This window comes from Ctenopharyngodon idella, chromosome 3 (assembly GCF_019924925.1).
Source record: "Ctenopharyngodon idella isolate HZGC_01 chromosome 3, HZGC01, whole genome shotgun sequence".
Lineage (NCBI taxonomy): Eukaryota > Metazoa > Chordata > Actinopteri > Cypriniformes > Xenocyprididae > Ctenopharyngodon > Ctenopharyngodon idella.
In genome coordinates this window covers 55400931-55417725 of record NC_067222.1, presented here as the reverse complement: position 1 = coordinate 55417725, position 16795 = coordinate 55400931, and the positions used below count along the sequence as shown (strand labels likewise).

At 38.9% G+C, this 16795-nt stretch overlaps 2 protein-coding genes and 1 long non-coding RNA gene across 6 annotated transcripts in view; 1 reads left to right on the top strand and 2 right to left on the bottom strand.

Moving 5' to 3' along the window:
• The window catches only part of LOC127508751 (NACHT, LRR and PYD domains-containing protein 3-like), a 360258-nt gene that overhangs the window by 286391 nt on the left and 57072 nt on the right, over nt 1–16795 (bottom strand). The window contains exon 10 of one of the 4 annotated variants that reach the window (XR_007928910.1): nt 11170–15605. The exons of the other annotated variants lie outside the window; for them this stretch is intronic. The gene's annotated coding sequence lies outside the window, so the exon portion shown is untranslated. Of the gene's footprint in view, nt 1–11169; nt 15606–16795 lie in introns of those variants that run through there. 4 annotated transcript variants of the gene reach the window in all.
• On the bottom strand, nt 4122–10158 carry LOC127508966 (uncharacterized). The gene is made up of 4 exons (XR_007929045.1): nt 9994–10158; nt 7800–9853; nt 6540–7333; nt 4122–4258 (listed from the first exon to the last, which is right to left on the bottom strand). It is a non-coding gene; the product is annotated as an uncharacterized LOC127508966 (long non-coding RNA).
• LOC127508816 (uncharacterized) lies at nt 6306–8402 on the top strand. Its single transcript, XM_051887194.1, has 3 exons — nt 6306–6901; nt 7218–7347; nt 7758–8402. The coding sequence occupies exons 1-3, from the start codon at nt 6306–6308 to the stop codon at nt 8400–8402; spliced, it is 1371 nt and encodes a 456-aa protein (XP_051743154.1).

Sequence of the window (16795 nt, the reverse complement as noted above, 5' to 3'; positions counted from 1 at the left end):
TGTCTGCACATGTCCACACAACAAATCCCTTATGCATTGACTTTGTTAAAATTAATATTCTTTTACTTATATGTTCACATTTTGGGTGTTTTATATTTCAAACTAAAAGCAATTGTTAACCCATTCATTCAGACATCATTGCAGGAGGAAATCTTTTTTCCAGGTTTTAATTTTAACTATAATAATAACTCTCGGTAAATTTAGTAACTGTTTTTAATTTTTCAGTGTGTAATAATCTTTTGGAGATGTGAATGTTTTTCACTTTTTGAAGTGTGTGTGTGTGTGTGTGTGTGACCTGGTGAATAAGTGTAGCATTTTGATTGGTTGTGTTTGGAAAATGAAAGCAAGTCAACTGCTGTTAGATTGTTGTGTTTTAGGTAGAGAATTGTGTGTAGTGTTTTAAAAAAGTATTTTATGCAATTGAAAACAGATTTTTGTCAAAAATCGTGTGACATGAACAGATTTTGTGTATAAGCAGTTGGAAAAAACTGTAATTAAGATGTTTTATGAGATCAGATTACGTCAGAGAGGATAATGTTTTACTGTACTAAATGGTGATATTTACAAGTACATACATATTTGCCACAAGTCTGAGTCTGAGTTCATCTTCCAATGACCAGCAGGTCCAGGCTTGGATTTGCTTAGATCAGCTCATTTCCTTCTTGGACCAGCTTTGATCAGTTTATGACCTTCTTGAAACAGCTTGGACCAACTTCGACCTGTTTCTAACCAATTTATGACGTGTTTCAAACCACAGCACCACACCAGCAGCGTTTACCAGCATGGGAATCGTATTGGTCTATGCTACTTTTTAGAAGCATAAAAACAACATTGCAGTGAATGACTTCATGTTTGCTCATGTAAAAATGTGTGCTTGTTGTTTATCACAGGATCTTGAGGGTGAGTAAATGACAGAATCTTCATTTTTAGGTGAAGTATCCCTTTAAGTGTGTGCACATGTGTATGTATTTGTGCGTGTGATGAAACAAATAGCGTCTTTATATTTTGCTTATAATTGCTTCTGCCAAAAAAAAAAGATTTACACTGCCTTATTAATTTTATTAAAAGTAATATTTTACATTCAGCATTTTCCTATTAATGTCTGAGTAATGTTTTTTCCCATGTGATTACAGATTCACAAAATGCATGCCTTAGGGATGAATCCTCTTCTTCTGTTGGGGAAGAGGAATGTGTCCGGGTCCTTCACAACTGACGGGATCACAGCTAATTCCTTTTTATCCCCAGAGGAGGTGTCCATTGACACAATAAAGAACATTTTTACAAGTCTTCTAAAAGGTAACTGTGCTGCTAGAGATTTCTCATTTGTTTCACCTTAGTGAATGTCAGCCAGTCAATGTAGAGTTGTGCAGTTATCTGTATGACATTTGGAGCAATGGCTCCTTTCTTACAGAGCAGCCTTTCAGGTCATGTCAATATCAGGCTTGTTTTACTGTAGAAATAGACACTCCAGCTGCTTATTTTCCAGTGAAATATTCTGCCCTGGACAGTGGAGTTGAGAGTAACCACAGCATGTCGTCCAGCGGGGAAGATCGTGGTGCCAGCGATGGAGTAGATGCCACAGTCTTTCATAAGGGGGATGATCCCAGTGGCAGCACTGGTGGAGAGGATGTTGTTACTTTGATCCTTACTCCAGTGGATGGGTCAGTCATCATCTATAGTTCGGGGCCATATGTACACTGAACTGTTCATTCAACAGTGTTTAGTTTTTGCAATGTACCATTAAACTGCATTTGAATACTTAAAATACATTGTAAGATTGTCTTGGTCTTTTTAACTATTAACACACAATAAGAAATGTGACACACACTGTAAACCTGAACAGTACTATTAACTTATAAAAACTGGGTACGCTGCAGTTAAAGTCTGTTAAATAATTGATCTTCGTGGTGAAGAGTATGTCTGTGATTAGGTCAAGATGGGCTGTGAAACTTCAAGGCTATATATACTGCATGTTGATTAACAGTTCATTCAAGTAAATAGTGATAGTCTCTTTGATGGTTACATTAGTGCATTCTGGTGCTAACTAACACTTAACCATAAAGATTAGTTGTTATTTAAATTAAATTGTAATTACCAAATTTGTATTGTATAAAATAATATTTTTTAGGGTCTACTAAAATAATCTTTTACTTAAATGTTTTGAGTATTCTGAATTCATTGGGTTTTATAACCACTGCATCAAAATAATTAAAAAAATAAGAAACATTACGTATGGTAAACAATAGTTTTAAGTACAGTGGACTTAAATAAAAAAAATAAAAAAATCAGTTTGACTTAATTGTTATTTATAATTATTCTTTACTTAAAAGATTTAATTTGCTTTACTTAAATTTTTTGAGGTAATTGGTGTCTACAATAATTTTGAGTTCTCTGAACATTTTTTTTTACAGTGCATGTGAATGTCAGATTTATTTCCATCATTCTACATCTATGTATTTATTTTATTCAGCTTGAATTAGAATTTCTTTGAGACAGCTTGAGACATTTAAATTTCTAGAAAAAAAGTTAATGTCATTCGCTTAATGTCAGGGGGAAAAGAGACAAAAGTGCGCTGGCAGCCGTGTTCTGGCTGGTATGTACTTTTTATATTGATATTGATTTATATTGAAAAAAGCTTTGTGTGCGAAGTTTTCTAGTTAAGCTGTAAATAAAACTGTTTTACACAAGTATACTTAAATGCAGTTTTACTTGCATCTTGTTTTTATAATGTCTCTTAGTGTGAAAATAATTTATTTTGTTTTCCAGTGGAGTAAAGTGGAAGGACACGTGGGAGCCTTATAAACTTTTTCATTCAGTTGAATAAATTTAAGTAGTTTTGCACTAAACCATTAAAGAAGATTTGAAATAGTTTTACTGTATTTCTATAGACACTTGAAGATATCATTGAACTGTATTGATTTGTATGTGTCTATCTGTCATGTGCACTCATGTTTATCTTGACCACTCCCTCTTGTATTAGAAGTTAGTTTGTCCCAGCTGCTGTTCTCCTCAATTCTTTTCCTGTTTCTCCCCATGTTCTCTCTCCTCAGTTTGTTGTGTCTAGTCTCCTCTTTTGTGGTTCCCCTGCAGGAGTCCTGAGCATGTTATTTTTGCCCGCCCTGCCTGCCTGTGTGGGTAGGAAAAATGCCTTTTATTTATAAATTATGACAATTTTGGATGTAAAAAGCATACTAACATTATAAGTGCACCTTTGGAAACATTATAAAACAACGCAGTTCATGACCCTTCAAAATCTGTATTGCATTTGCTCTTGTTAGGCTATGGGACAAAAACAGCAATCATAACTTGTGTGATATTGCTGAACTCATATGATCTAAATATGTGACAAATACTCAAACAGGAGCTTTTTTGCATTCACTAATTACACTGTAAAAAAGGCAGTGTCAAATTAACACTTAAAGTGTTAATTTTAACACTACTTCGGATCATATATGGTCCCATTCTATTTAGTGTAAAAAGTACACTGTTTGTAGTGTTGAATTTACAGTGTTAAAAAAAGCACTATATAGTGCAACAAAATTACACCATGAGTGTAAAGTTTTACACTTTATATTGTTGTATTAGTTTTACACTATGGTTGTTTTGACACCTTTAGTGTTGTTTTAATTAATTTGGATTACACTGAAAGTGTTAATAACAAAGTGTTCTTTTCAGTTTTTTTTTTTTTTTTTTTTTTTTAACACTGTTTTAGAGTGGTATTATACATGATCAAACAAATCAAGACTCTTTCGATAGATGTAAAAATTCAAGTATTTATTTAACATGGCAAAATGTGGCTTCTTTAAAAAGGTCAATTAATGGCAAAAGGTAAATTAATCACATTAATGAGGTGTTGCACATAAATTTAAAACTTAAAACACAAATTCATCAAATTTATCTAGACATGAATAAACAGATTTAAGAACCGATTTGAACAAGATTGCAGTAAGGTACAACAAACCAAAAGAAATTAGCAGGCCCATATGACATCTCTAAATCAAAAGGTTTGTAATAAATTAGTTCATTGACATTAAAGACTTTCAGAGAATCACTGAGTCTTGGATCAATAAACAGTACAAAATAACAAAATAAAACAAAATAAACAGTTCTTAGGTGTGTCACTGAGAGGTATCTCATATCTGCAGTAAGAATCCTGATCATCTTCCTCCTGGTTCTGTCAGTCGAGCTTTTGGTTTTTTTGGTACTCTCTGAAGATTGCATCCCCACCAGTTTTAGCCTGCAGAATTGTTTGGACCAGCTGCAAACAGTTACATAGTACAATCAACAACAACCTCTCAAGAACCATTCTGTTAACATGATTGTATAGTCACACAGCTCAGTACATGTGCATTTTTACAACCGTCTAAAACAGTGGTCTCAAACTTAATTCCTGGAGGGCCACAGCTCTGCAGAGTTTTGCTCCAACCCTAATCAAACACACCTGATCCAGCTAATCAAGGTCTTCAGGATTACTAGAAACTTCCAAACAGGTGAGAGCTGGAGCTGATTGGAGCTAAACTCTGCAGAGCTGTGGCCCTCCAGGAATTGAGTTTGAGACCACTGGTCTAAAACGTATTTTATTAAAGACCATAAAGTAGACAATCATAATTCATCAACTCAATTAGCAATTGCTTGGCATAAATGTGCGCTATTTAATTAACTATAATAACCCTGCCTGGGCAAAACATCCACAGAACTGCATCACAGTAAATTTTCCCGCTGTTTAAGCCACGAATATTTACAAAGATTCACAAATTATTTAATTCCGTCTGGGACACAACCGCAGGCCAGGAGTCTCACGCTCATCGAGCTACAGCTATTGTTGAAAACATAATTTACATTACTTTAAGAATAATGTTGGAAAAGTGATAATAATGTGCCTCTTTTGCCCACTTTCATGTATCAGTTTTATTAAATGGCTTGACAATATGCTATGGCATTAATGTTAAATGAATAGAGTTTTTAGTAAAAGCAGGTTTTGTGAGCATTAGTGGAACTGAACGTGTCAGAATAAACATGAAACGCACGGATTAACTGTGGTCGTCGTCAGAGCTCGTGCAGCCCTGGAGAAACTGTGACGACTGTTCGTGAATCGCTTCCGCGGTACTTTGATGGCACACACTGCTTAAGTCAGAAACTGATCAAGTCGAGCACACACCTTATGATTAGCTGTGCACAGGCAGTGCAATGCTCCGCCAATTAATTATCTATTAATGGTTTAAATAATTCAAGTACGTTTAAGAAAACTGGGGGCACCATAGGCGTAATTTGCGGGTGGGACGGGTGGGATCATGTCCCCACCACTTTTTGCCAGGGTCGATTTTGTCCCCACCACTTTTTCTCGCGGCACGGATGTTGAATTGTTACCATATGTTATAGTATAGAATACAGCTTCAACAGAGGACACAAGACCCTCTGTCTACCTTCCTTCAATGCTGAGACCAACACTTTAAACATAAAATCTTTCACTTTCAATAAATAAATCATCTACATGGATAAATAAATTAATTAATAAATAAATTAAGTAAAAAATAAATAAATAAAGTCAGAGTCTGCCCTTTTTCCACTTCCTGACAGTAAAGTTCATTTTTAACATACATTTTTACTTCACAAGAAATGTATCCACATAATTGATTTAATTAAAAAGTTGTTTTTCATAAAACGGCTTTAATTTATAGACATGTATAAAAATATAAAACACTTTAAACCACTTAAAACTTTAATACACACACAAAAGCATTTTTTTAAAATAACTCATCTGAAAACTGTTATGACTATGACATACAATTAGGGATGCACCGATCCGATATTCAGATCGGGTATCGGCTCCGATACTGCCATTTTTGCCGGATCGGGTATCGGCCGGACGGGACCGATCCAAATCCGATACTGTGCGTATCAGTATATGGCTGTAATACATAGTCTGTGTTATTGTTAGGCTCCACAAAAGGCACAAAAACATTAAAAAGCATCAGAAAGTTTCTGTGCACTATATTCCAAGTGTTCTGAAGCCATTCCATAGTTTAATTTGAGGTACAGATAAATATTTAAGTCGTTAAATTAAAGTTGACGTAAATGCCTCCCTCCGCTGCGGCTGTCAGTCATTCTCAATGGGCTCTATGCACGGCGGCGCGTGACGTACTTCCGGTGAAATCTTAGAATGCTCGAATACTTCCGCCGATCGTAGAGTGCTATGCCATTAAAGGAACGCTAGTCACCAAAACAGCTAGAGCTTATTTTGTTGATGCTTCATTTTATATAGATATATACATTTGTTTATTTTATATATATTATTTTATATCATAATGACATCTAAACGTATAAAAGTATCTTTTCAAAGACGGGAGGACAGCACTTCTAGCTACCACTGCTGTGTGCCGCAGTGTACTGCATCTGCTACATTTAACAGGTTTCTCAGTTTTCACACATTTCCCAAAGATAAGGAAACACAGAAGAGGTGGATAGTTAACATACAACGCGACAGTTTTACAGTTACAAGCCAGACAAGAGTGTGCAGCCGACATTTCCAAAGTGCAGACCTCATTGAGCCTCAAACTCCAGCAGGACGCAGACGTCTGAAGAATGGCGCTGTCCCGGTGCTTTTTCAGTGGAATAACTTCACTCTTCCAGCCCCACGGACCGGAGTTTGGGAAAGGATAACGCGATTAAACACAGACACATTGCACACTGGTGATGCCCCCTCTATGGATGCGGAATCTTACGACCATGACTACTGCTCCACTGCTGAGCCTGCTGCCTTGGATTTGTCCCTGGAGCACACTGAAGATCTACGTGTGGAAATAACAAAGCTCCGAAAACAAATAGAGGAGATAACCCTCAACAGCAAGTTCTGTTTGGAGCGGTTTGCGGCCTCCGATGATGACATTTGGTTTTACACAAGGTAAGCAGACAATGTGTTAAGTGTTTATCAGGTTAATATAAAATTACCCAGGCTGTTAAGAATAGCTAGAAATTAAAGTCAACTAAGTCAATTAAAGTCATCAACCTCAAGATACACTTTCCTGCAAAGTTTAGCCTTAACCTGGATTAAACACACCTACCTGTAACGTTGTAGTAGTCATGAAGGTCTTGATTAGCTTGTTCTGGTGTGTTTGATTGGGGTTGAGCAAAACTGCAGAAAAGTGGATCTCGAGGTCCAGAATTAAGGACCCCTGTTCTTTGGACATTTAACATATCAAAGGAAATATGTCCCACAGGTTTGCGACTCACGCCCACTTGATGGCCTTTTGGAGGCAGATAGAACCAGCAACAGGCAAGATTGTACGGGTGACAAGAGCTCAAACTGCAGCTGTATCAGATGAAGTTCCTCACACTGCCAATGCAACAGTAAATATATAATGAAGCATTTAATATTAAATGAAAATTCTGTCAATGTTTGCTCACCCTCATGTTGCTCCAAACCTGTATGAGTTTCTTTGTTCTGATCAACACAAAAGTAGATATTTTAAGGAATGTTGGTAACCAGAGAGTTGACGGCACCCACTGACTTCCATAATGTTTTTTCCCCCTTTTATAAAATTCAATGGGTTCCAACAGCTGTTGGGTTATCAGCTTTTTCAAAATATAATCTTTTGTGTTCAGCAGAACAAAGAAACTCATACAGGTTTTGAACAACATGAGGGTGAGTAAATGACATAATTTTCATTTTTTGCGTGAATAAGATCTTTCGTTTTACAAAACTTGCTGTTTTAGTTATGTTTTAGTAATAGTAATAAATAATTTTCTCTTTTTCACAGTCACTTCAACCCATTGATGAATTTTTCCTGTTTATGACATACCTGTCACTGGGTCTGATGCAGAAGGATCTGGCACACAGATTCAGAATCCACCAGTCAACTGTAAGCTGCATCATCAACACATGGGCTAACTTCCTCTATGGACTGCGGTGCCAAACACCAAACTCTCTTCTCCTCCAGAGCGAGGTATTCTCGACCTACAAGTCACACTGCACCTTCAAAGGGCTGATTGGAATTGCCCCTCACGGTGCTCTTACTTTTGTGTCATCCCTCTATGAGGGCGCCATCAGTGATAAAGAAATTCTTAAGCAGTCGAGTATCGTGTCTCTCCTAAAACCAACAATGGCTATAATGGTCGATAAAGGTTTCCTAGTGGAAGACTTCATCCCCTGCAAAATACACATACCTACGTTCTTGTCAAAGAGAGCACAACTGTCTAGGCCAGAGCTCAGGAAAACCCAGTCGATAGCAAGACTGAGAGTCCATGTTGAGAGACTCATTCGAAGGGTGAAAGAGCACAAGATATTCAACACCATGATCCCTCTTTCACTCACAGGCAGCATTAACCAACTTTATACAGTAGCCTGTCTCTTGGTTAACTACCAAAATGGGCCCTTAGTTAAAGGGTGGGCCAGGGATTGCTAATGCTGTAGAAGCAGAATCAGACAGGCAGAAATGTCGCTATGCTTAGTTGCACTTCCGTTCTTCATTGGCATGCATCAGTGGATGGTGACATGTGCCACTGTCATGTAACACTGACACTGAGTCACAGAACATGTTGCCATATGTCATGATGCTTCCAGTAGCAACTGACCGATGACTTGAGCATCTATACTGTCATAATAGTGACTTAAATCCTAAATAAATAGCCTAATTTAGTATAGCTGCTCAAGTCATCTGTCAGTCGCTACTGGAAGCGTCATGACATACTGCAACATGTTCTGTGACTCAGTGTCAGTGTTACACGATGGTGGCACATGCCCAGCAGCATGTGCCATTGGCTTCTGTGCATCAGATGCCATTTCACTGTAAATACTGTACATAATTTGAAATGAAATTGTCAACAACTATAGAACTTTGAAACAAATACTTTAAACAGATCTGACAAAATAAAACACCACATTTGTAAAATCATGTATAATTCATGTCTTCATTTCCTCAGCACTGTGCCTCCTCTTTTACTTGTGCATAGAGAGGTATTTTGGCAGGTATGTCTCTGTAAATGCGCTGCACAAACATATCATCATGGGCACAGACAACAAAGTCACACCATTCCATACCCGTGATAAGCAACTGCCCCTGCACTTGCGAATAATATGGATGGCTTTCCTTCAATTTATATATGCCGTGGTCAGCTTTGAGGTACCTGCAGTCAATGTAGCTTGGTGCATTTGGGCATTTTAGTTCAACCAAGCCAAATGATGGTCTCTCAAGCGGGTCATATACCAGCCCATCAGGTGACGCACCCAGCCAAGGTGCATCTGGATGAATCACCAGTCCACATTTCCTCAAGTTTAGGTTTTTCAGAGTTGCATAGTCGTTTAAGGCACCTGCCTCCATATCCAGTCCCCTCTTCATGTGTGCTGTTTGTCGCATCCCTCGGATGATCCTCTCAGCTAGGTTTTCTGCAGCATTTGGACCTCTAACGTGGCTAACTTCCCTGAAATTTGAAGCAGTCACCCTCTCCTTCCTCAGTGAATGCCATTCAGGTACTGCACTTTGGATTCTTGTTGCTTCTTCTATGAGGTGTGACTGTGACAAAGTCACAGACAGTGAATTGAGATGCAGCTGTTCCTGGTTTGTTGGCACATGTGTACAATCTGTTGGCTTTAACTGGTAGCCCTCTAGTGGCACTTTTGGAAATGGGGGTGCGTCCTTATGGGTGATAACCCCATCGGGTGTAGGTGGTGGATGCTGATACGATAGGATACGACCAGCTTGGATGGTAGATGGAGTCCACAAGTGGCTTGTCAGGTGAGACATTCATTGTGCAGATAAGGGGAAGGGAGTCTGGATTGAAATCAGCATAGGCAGCTTTAGGGTTCAGGGTTCATTGGTCTGGCAGCTCACCGCTGTAGGCCTTGTATAGTGCAGATCTGGAATAACATTGTCAGGCAATCAATAATCATGTTTGCTTATTGTGTACTTAATGTAATATAGCCTCTCAGGTCGGTCACAGCTTTGTTAAAATTCCCTATGTTGCTAATATTTATTAGTTTACACTGACTCTGCATACCTTATTCCACTTGCTGAATTAGCACCTGGTTTGGGCTTCACCACCACCATAGCATTCACCGGTCCTGGCTTCACTCCCTATTTATGAGATGACATTAAAGGGTTAGTTCACCAAAAAAAGAGAAAATTATCCCATGATTTACTCACCCTCAAGCTATCCTAGGTGTATATGATTTTCTTCTTTCAGACAAACACAATCAGAGTTATAATAAAATTTATCCTGGCTCTTCCAAGCTTTATAATAGCAGTGATTTGGGGGTTGAATTAAATTTTGAAGCTCAAAAAAGTCAATTTATCTGTAGTAAAACTGCTCCACACAGGTCTGGGGGGTTTATGCAAAACGTCCAGCTTCCAGCGGAGCGCGACCTTCCATCGCAGTTTAAACTGCAAGAGGTGTTATGCATTCTTTGTAGGTCACGCTCCACCGGAAGCTGGATGTTTTGCTTTATAAAGCTTTAAACATGGATATTTTTCTTACACAAACCCATCGGTTCACATCAGAAGGCCTTAATCAACCCCCTGAGGCTGTGTGGAGTCATTTTATGATGGATGGACTTTTTTTAAACTTCAAAATCTCATCCCGTTTACTACCATTATAAAGCTTGGAAGAGCAAAGATAAATATTTTATAACTTCAATTGTGTTCATCTGAAAGAAGAAAATCATATACACTTAGGATGGCTTACGGGTGAGTAAATCATGGGATAATGTTCATTTTTGGGTGAACTATCCCTTTAAGTCCACAGCAACAGACAATAACAAAACAAACATTGTGCCACATATTTCATTGATTCCAAACCATTGTTCGTGGTTTATGCCACTTCTGTTCCGTTTGGGTGCATGAAAGGACAGGAGGGATGACAGACATTCCACATTCAGTGTAATGGGCTGTCTGGTACAGCAAAGCAACCACATGGTTGCACATCCTGCTCCCAGCTGTAATGATAGTTTGAGAATCTGTTAGGTTATATATGGTATAGAGCAACTTGTACCTGTTGTGTTATGCGTAGCTAATAAGGTATATACGGTACCAGGAGTCAGTATGGTGTGCGTTTGAGCTGTTTTAACTGAAAGTAACAGTTATTATATATTTTATATATAGTATGTTTTCTTCCCTTTTTATTGTAGTCCAGAGGATGGGAGAGGAGATGCACTGCCTCCAGTCCCCATCAGTCAAGTCAAGTCAAGTCACCTTTATTTATATAGCGCTTTTTACAATGTAGATTGTGTCAAAGCAGCTTTACATTGATAACTGGTACATTGTTTGGCTGCACAGCAGCTCTTAAAGAATAGTGTCAATGCAGGCAGATCAAAGCACTGTTGAATATCAAATGTCAAGTCAAATGTCAAGTGTCCCCAACTAAGCAAGCCAGAGGCGACAGCGGCAAGGAACCCAAACTCCATCAGGTGACATTAAGTGGCAAATTGGTGTTAAAATGGAGAAAAAAAACCTTGGGAGAAACCAGGCTTAGTCGGGGTGCCAGTTCTCCTCTGGCCAACAGTGCTTTGTTACAATTCAGGTTGCTATCATAAGTCCAATAGGATCGCAACATTAAAAGTATTTATTTCAGTTCCATCCAATTGAGGATCGTATTGAGGATCACGCCAGTATGGACGGTTGTTGAGGAACTGTGTCGTGGCTGTCGTGTCGATGAGGCCCTCACAATGGATGATCTAGTTGACTCAATCTCTGCTGACACTTCAGGGCTGCGTTGTGGTCGTGTCAAGGTGCAGGTCCTTGGTCTCACCTGGATACGGCCCGGATCCGGTTGACTACGGTGAACCTCGGGATAAACAGAAAGACTAATATTAGCGTAGATGCCATTCTTCTTCTGATGTAACGAGTACATCAGGTGTTATAGGAAGTGTTCCCGGTTCCGGCTGACCTAATTTATGCAGCCTAATAATCCTTTAACGGATTTGAAAATATAAATTGGTAATGTGTTATGTGTATGCCAGGTTAAAGAGATGCGTTTTTAGTCTAGATTTAAACTGACAGAGTGTGTCTGCTTCCCGAACAATGCTAGGAAGATTGTTCCAGAGTTTAGGTGCCAAATAGGAGAAGGATCTACCACCTGCAGTTGATTTTGATATTCTAGGTATTATCAGCTGGCCTGAATTCTGAGATCGCAATAGACGTGAAGGACTATAATGAATTAGGAGCTCGCTCAGGTACTGGGGAGCTAAACCATTTAGTGCTTTGTAAGTAATTAGCAAGATTTTAAAATCTATACGATGTTTAACAGGAAGCCAATGCAGTGTTGACAGAACTGGGCTAATATGGTCATACTTCCTGGTTCTAGTAAGAACTCTAGCTGCTGCATTTTGTACGAGCTGTAGTTTATTTATCAGGCGAGCAGAACAACCACCCAGTAGAGCGTTACAGTAATCTAGCCTTGAGGTCATGAACGCATGAACTAACTGTTCTGCATTTGTCATTGAGAGCATATGTCGTAGTTTAGATATATTTCTAAGATGGAAGAATGCGGTTTTACAGATGCTAGAAACATGGCCTTCAAATGAAAGATTGGTATCAAAGAGCACACCCAGGTTCCTAACTGACGACGAAGACTTTAACAGAGCAGCCATCAAGTGTTAGATCAGTATGCTTCCTGCAGAAACTGGGGCTGAAGGATGTCTACAGGAGGGTCCGGAACACCAGCAGAGGGCACAAAATTCTTCCTGCCAAGCCAACAAAGTGGGGTGTGAAGCTGTTTGTGCTTGCGGACTCTAGCAATGGGTACACCTGCGATTTTTCCATTTACACTGGAAAGACCGTTTCATTTCAGGGCAGGGTCTCTCACTTGATGTCATCAGCGGCCTCATGGATCCATCATTCTTGGGCAGAGGTTATCACTTATATGTTGATCATTTCTATACAAGTCCAAAGCTTTTTGAAGACTTGTATGCCAATGGCTTTGTAGCATGTGGTACGTTCCGTGATTCACGCAAGAATGTACCCAAAACAAAGAACAATGTCCTGACATCACAGAGCCCCAGGGGTTCAATCCGATGGATCAGACATTAAGAACTGTTGTTCGTGAAATGGATGGACACGAGAGAAGTGTCAGTGTGCTCCACCATACACCAAGCTTTTGATGGAGACACTGTCACCAGAAACATGCACAGCAAGGAAAACGAGAGGTGGCAGAAAAAAAGCATCACAGCACCTCGCTGTGTGGTTGACTACAACAGATACATGGGCGGGGTAGATCTTTCTGACCAGCTTCTCCAGTACTACTCAGTGCACAAAAGGTCCAACAGATGGTACAGGACACTTCTGTACCACTTCATTGACATTGCTGCAACCAACAGCTACATTTTGCACAAAGAAATGTGTCAGACATCAGACACGGTGCCCATGTCTCACAGCCAGTTCATGGAGGAGTCTGCAGAGCTGTGTGGAGTCCCTAAAGGCAGTGATGTGCCACCCAGAGTGCCACAGTGCTTACCTGAGTCACTGGCCTGTGTGGATGATCATGATGGTGGTGAGGAGGAGGAGGGAAGTTCCTCATTTGAGAGACTGAGGTCAGCAGACACAGCAACGACAGCCCTGCGTACTCTGCAAGAAGTGCACTATTTGGAAGTGTGCACGGTGTGATGTGGCACTGTGTCTTGTTGCCCACAGAAACTGCTTCAGTCAGCGGCATAGCAGAAGGGGGTCACAAGGTGGCACATAAAATCTCAGGACTGTCTTTATGCAATGCAGTTTGGTTGTTATATTTTGTAAATATATAGTTTGAGGAAAACTACTGGAACCATTTGTTCATTTGCACTCAGTATATTTCTCTATTTGTATTTAGTTTTTGAAGATTATTTGAACCATTTGTTCATTTGCACTCCGTATTGTTCTCTACTTGTATGCAGTTTGTGAAGATTACTTGAACCAGCTGTTCATTTGCTCTCAGTATATTTTTCTATTTGTATTTAGTTTGTGAAGATTGTTTGAGCCATTTGTTCATTAGCACACGATTTAATCACCATTAATCAATTTGACAGCACTAATGTTTACATTTTGTATGTATATTTATGTTGAATTTATTTATTTATTTATTTTAAAAAAGGTGCCACAGTGTAGTGTTTTGTTTTTTTCTTTCTATTTGTATGTAGTTTGTGAAGATTATTTGTACCATTTGTCCATTAGCACTCAGTAAATTTCCCTCAATTTGTATTTGAAAAGATTATTTGCACCATTTGTTCATTTACATTCAGTATGTTTTGTTGCACGGTTTGAATTTTTTTGCACAAGACCGTTGTCAGTACTTGTTACATTGTTTGCTTTTGTTGTTGTTCATGTTCAAATGATAATATATTTCTCTGAAAAAAGTTTTTGCTTCAGTGTTCTGTTATTATATAACAGTTGTCGTGAATATGGCTCCCACGGCTCATCCTCCGGACCGCCGGAGGGAGCCATCACCGGAATATTGACTCCCTGCCATTCGGACTCCATTTCCCATAGGCCCTCATTCCTGGGACTGATCGCACTTTCACCTGCACCACATCACGCACACACTATTTAAGACACGCGCGCACACACCACATCTTTGCGAAGTCTTGATTTGCTACGGTAGTCATTTCTGAGCGTTATTCTGTGGATTGCTATCTTGTTATTACCCGGACTGTTTATTATCTGTGACCCTCTGCCGCCTGCCCTGAACTTTGCTTGTACCCTGGACTGTGATTGTTTGCCGCCTGTCTTGATCTCTGCCTGTGACCCGTCTCTGATTCCTGCTGCCAGCCTCGACCCCTGCCTGTCCCTGACTACGGTACTGCTCTGCCCTTGTTTGTACTGCTGCTGTGTTTAATAAAGCTGCTAATGGATCCACACACTGTTGACCCATCATTACAACAGTATTTCTATTACTTTTACTCCATGAACTTTTTTGGACACATCTACATTGTCAGTACATAAAATGCACGTTTTCACTCAAAAACGCCTAGAATAATGGCTATAACTTGCTGATGGATTGTTACATGTAGACAATTTCTTCTGGAAGTCTAAAACATCCAAATATAACTTTTTAAAGGAAAAAATCCAAACTTCAGGAGTTTTTGTGAGTTTACAGTGGAAAAACGCATTTTTGCTGGCATTTTTCTTGAAATTCTGGAAATTTGATCCATTCTCAGACAAAATAAATGTAAAATTGGGAATTTAAATGAGCTAGACTGAAACTTCAAGTTGTCCTGTTAAAAATGATATATGGCACTTGATGCTGACTGCTAGAATGGGTTAGAAAACCAAAGAAAAGTGCAAGTCAGGAGCCCCAAAAATGCTCTAGATCTTCAAGGGTTAACTGTTGATGTTTTCAAAATCTTCATTTCAAACTTTTGGCAAGTAGCATGTAAACATACACACTTCATTTCATTAGTAGTTGCAGGTGGACAATTCCATTTCTTACCATTCTCTGCAGAAACCCTCTGTCTGACAGACTTTGCTCCAGCCGGTCTAGATCCTCAGTGGATGCAAGAGGAAAGATGCCATCCTCTTCATCATTTTGCACTGCCACTGGGGGTAAAAAGCGCCTGTTTCCCACTAGAGACTGGACCAGTGAAGTCAGGTGGTTGATCTTCAGGTCCATTTTCTCTAGAGTTTCTAGAATTGTCCTTTCTACAGCTGCAGTACAGAAGAACATTTAATTTGGCATGTAGTTTTGTTTAATAAAATAATGCATTGTACAGTTAAGATATATTTGATGAAATCTGAGAGATGTCAGTTCCTTCATATACTGCCTTTGCAATGAACACTTTGACTCTTCAGAACGTTTATAAAGAGATCAGAAAACTAATCCATATGAATTTAGCAGTTTAGTCCAAATTTTCTGGAGACTTGATTGCTTTATATGATGAACAGATTCAATTTAGGTTTTTACTCGCATGTAAACATTGATCATTGATCTTACCAGTGCTGATGCTGCTCTCTCTTATTGCGGTCTTTGATTCTGAAATTAGCTAGCTGATGATCAATAAAATGCAGCTCATATCGGTTTCTTTCCTTGACGTGTAATCCATATAGTGCAGGAATTGAAGATCAGATTTATATCCGTTTTGCAGAGACACATTTATGTGGCCAAGTGTAAATGAAATCGTCCGATCTGTAGAAACACACGAAGTGACCAGATGTAAACAGGCCCTTTATGATCGTTTTGAAGAGTCAAAGTGTCAGTTGCAAAGACAGTCAATGGAGGAACAGACATCTCAGATTTTATCAAAAATATTAATGTCTTCAAGATGGCGCCATGTGTGGCACGCCGTCTGCTGCTCTCCTTGTCGTACGCAGTTTATGTTTTTATGTGTGTCTCTTTTAATCACGAGCTGTGAAATGGTGTTGGTTTACAATCGCCAAACACTGATGGACATTCAAACGGCTGTTGAAACTGCCAGGTATGACATTTGTTTGTCACGCACTTCTCTGCCTATACGTACCATAGTACGTGGTTGCATGTCAGTGCTATCTATGGTCACATCATAATGTCGTTGTGTTATGAATGAAGGAGGAGGAGGTATTTCAAAATACAGGTGGCAGAGAGGAACCATATGGCTTTGAGAAATTTTGTGAACAATTGCAAGCAAATTTTTCATAAATGTGCTCACTTCTATCAGATAAACATGGGCACCTAACATTTTTTAATCTCTCTGTGTGTGTGTGTGTGTATGTGTGTATATATTTTATATATATATATATATATATGTGTGTGTGTGTGTAAAAAAAAAAAAAAAAAAAAAAAAAAAAAAAAAACATTCCTTAAAACCATAGTTGGAAATACAACAAGAGACCTTAAACATTTATATCACCCTATTTCTATG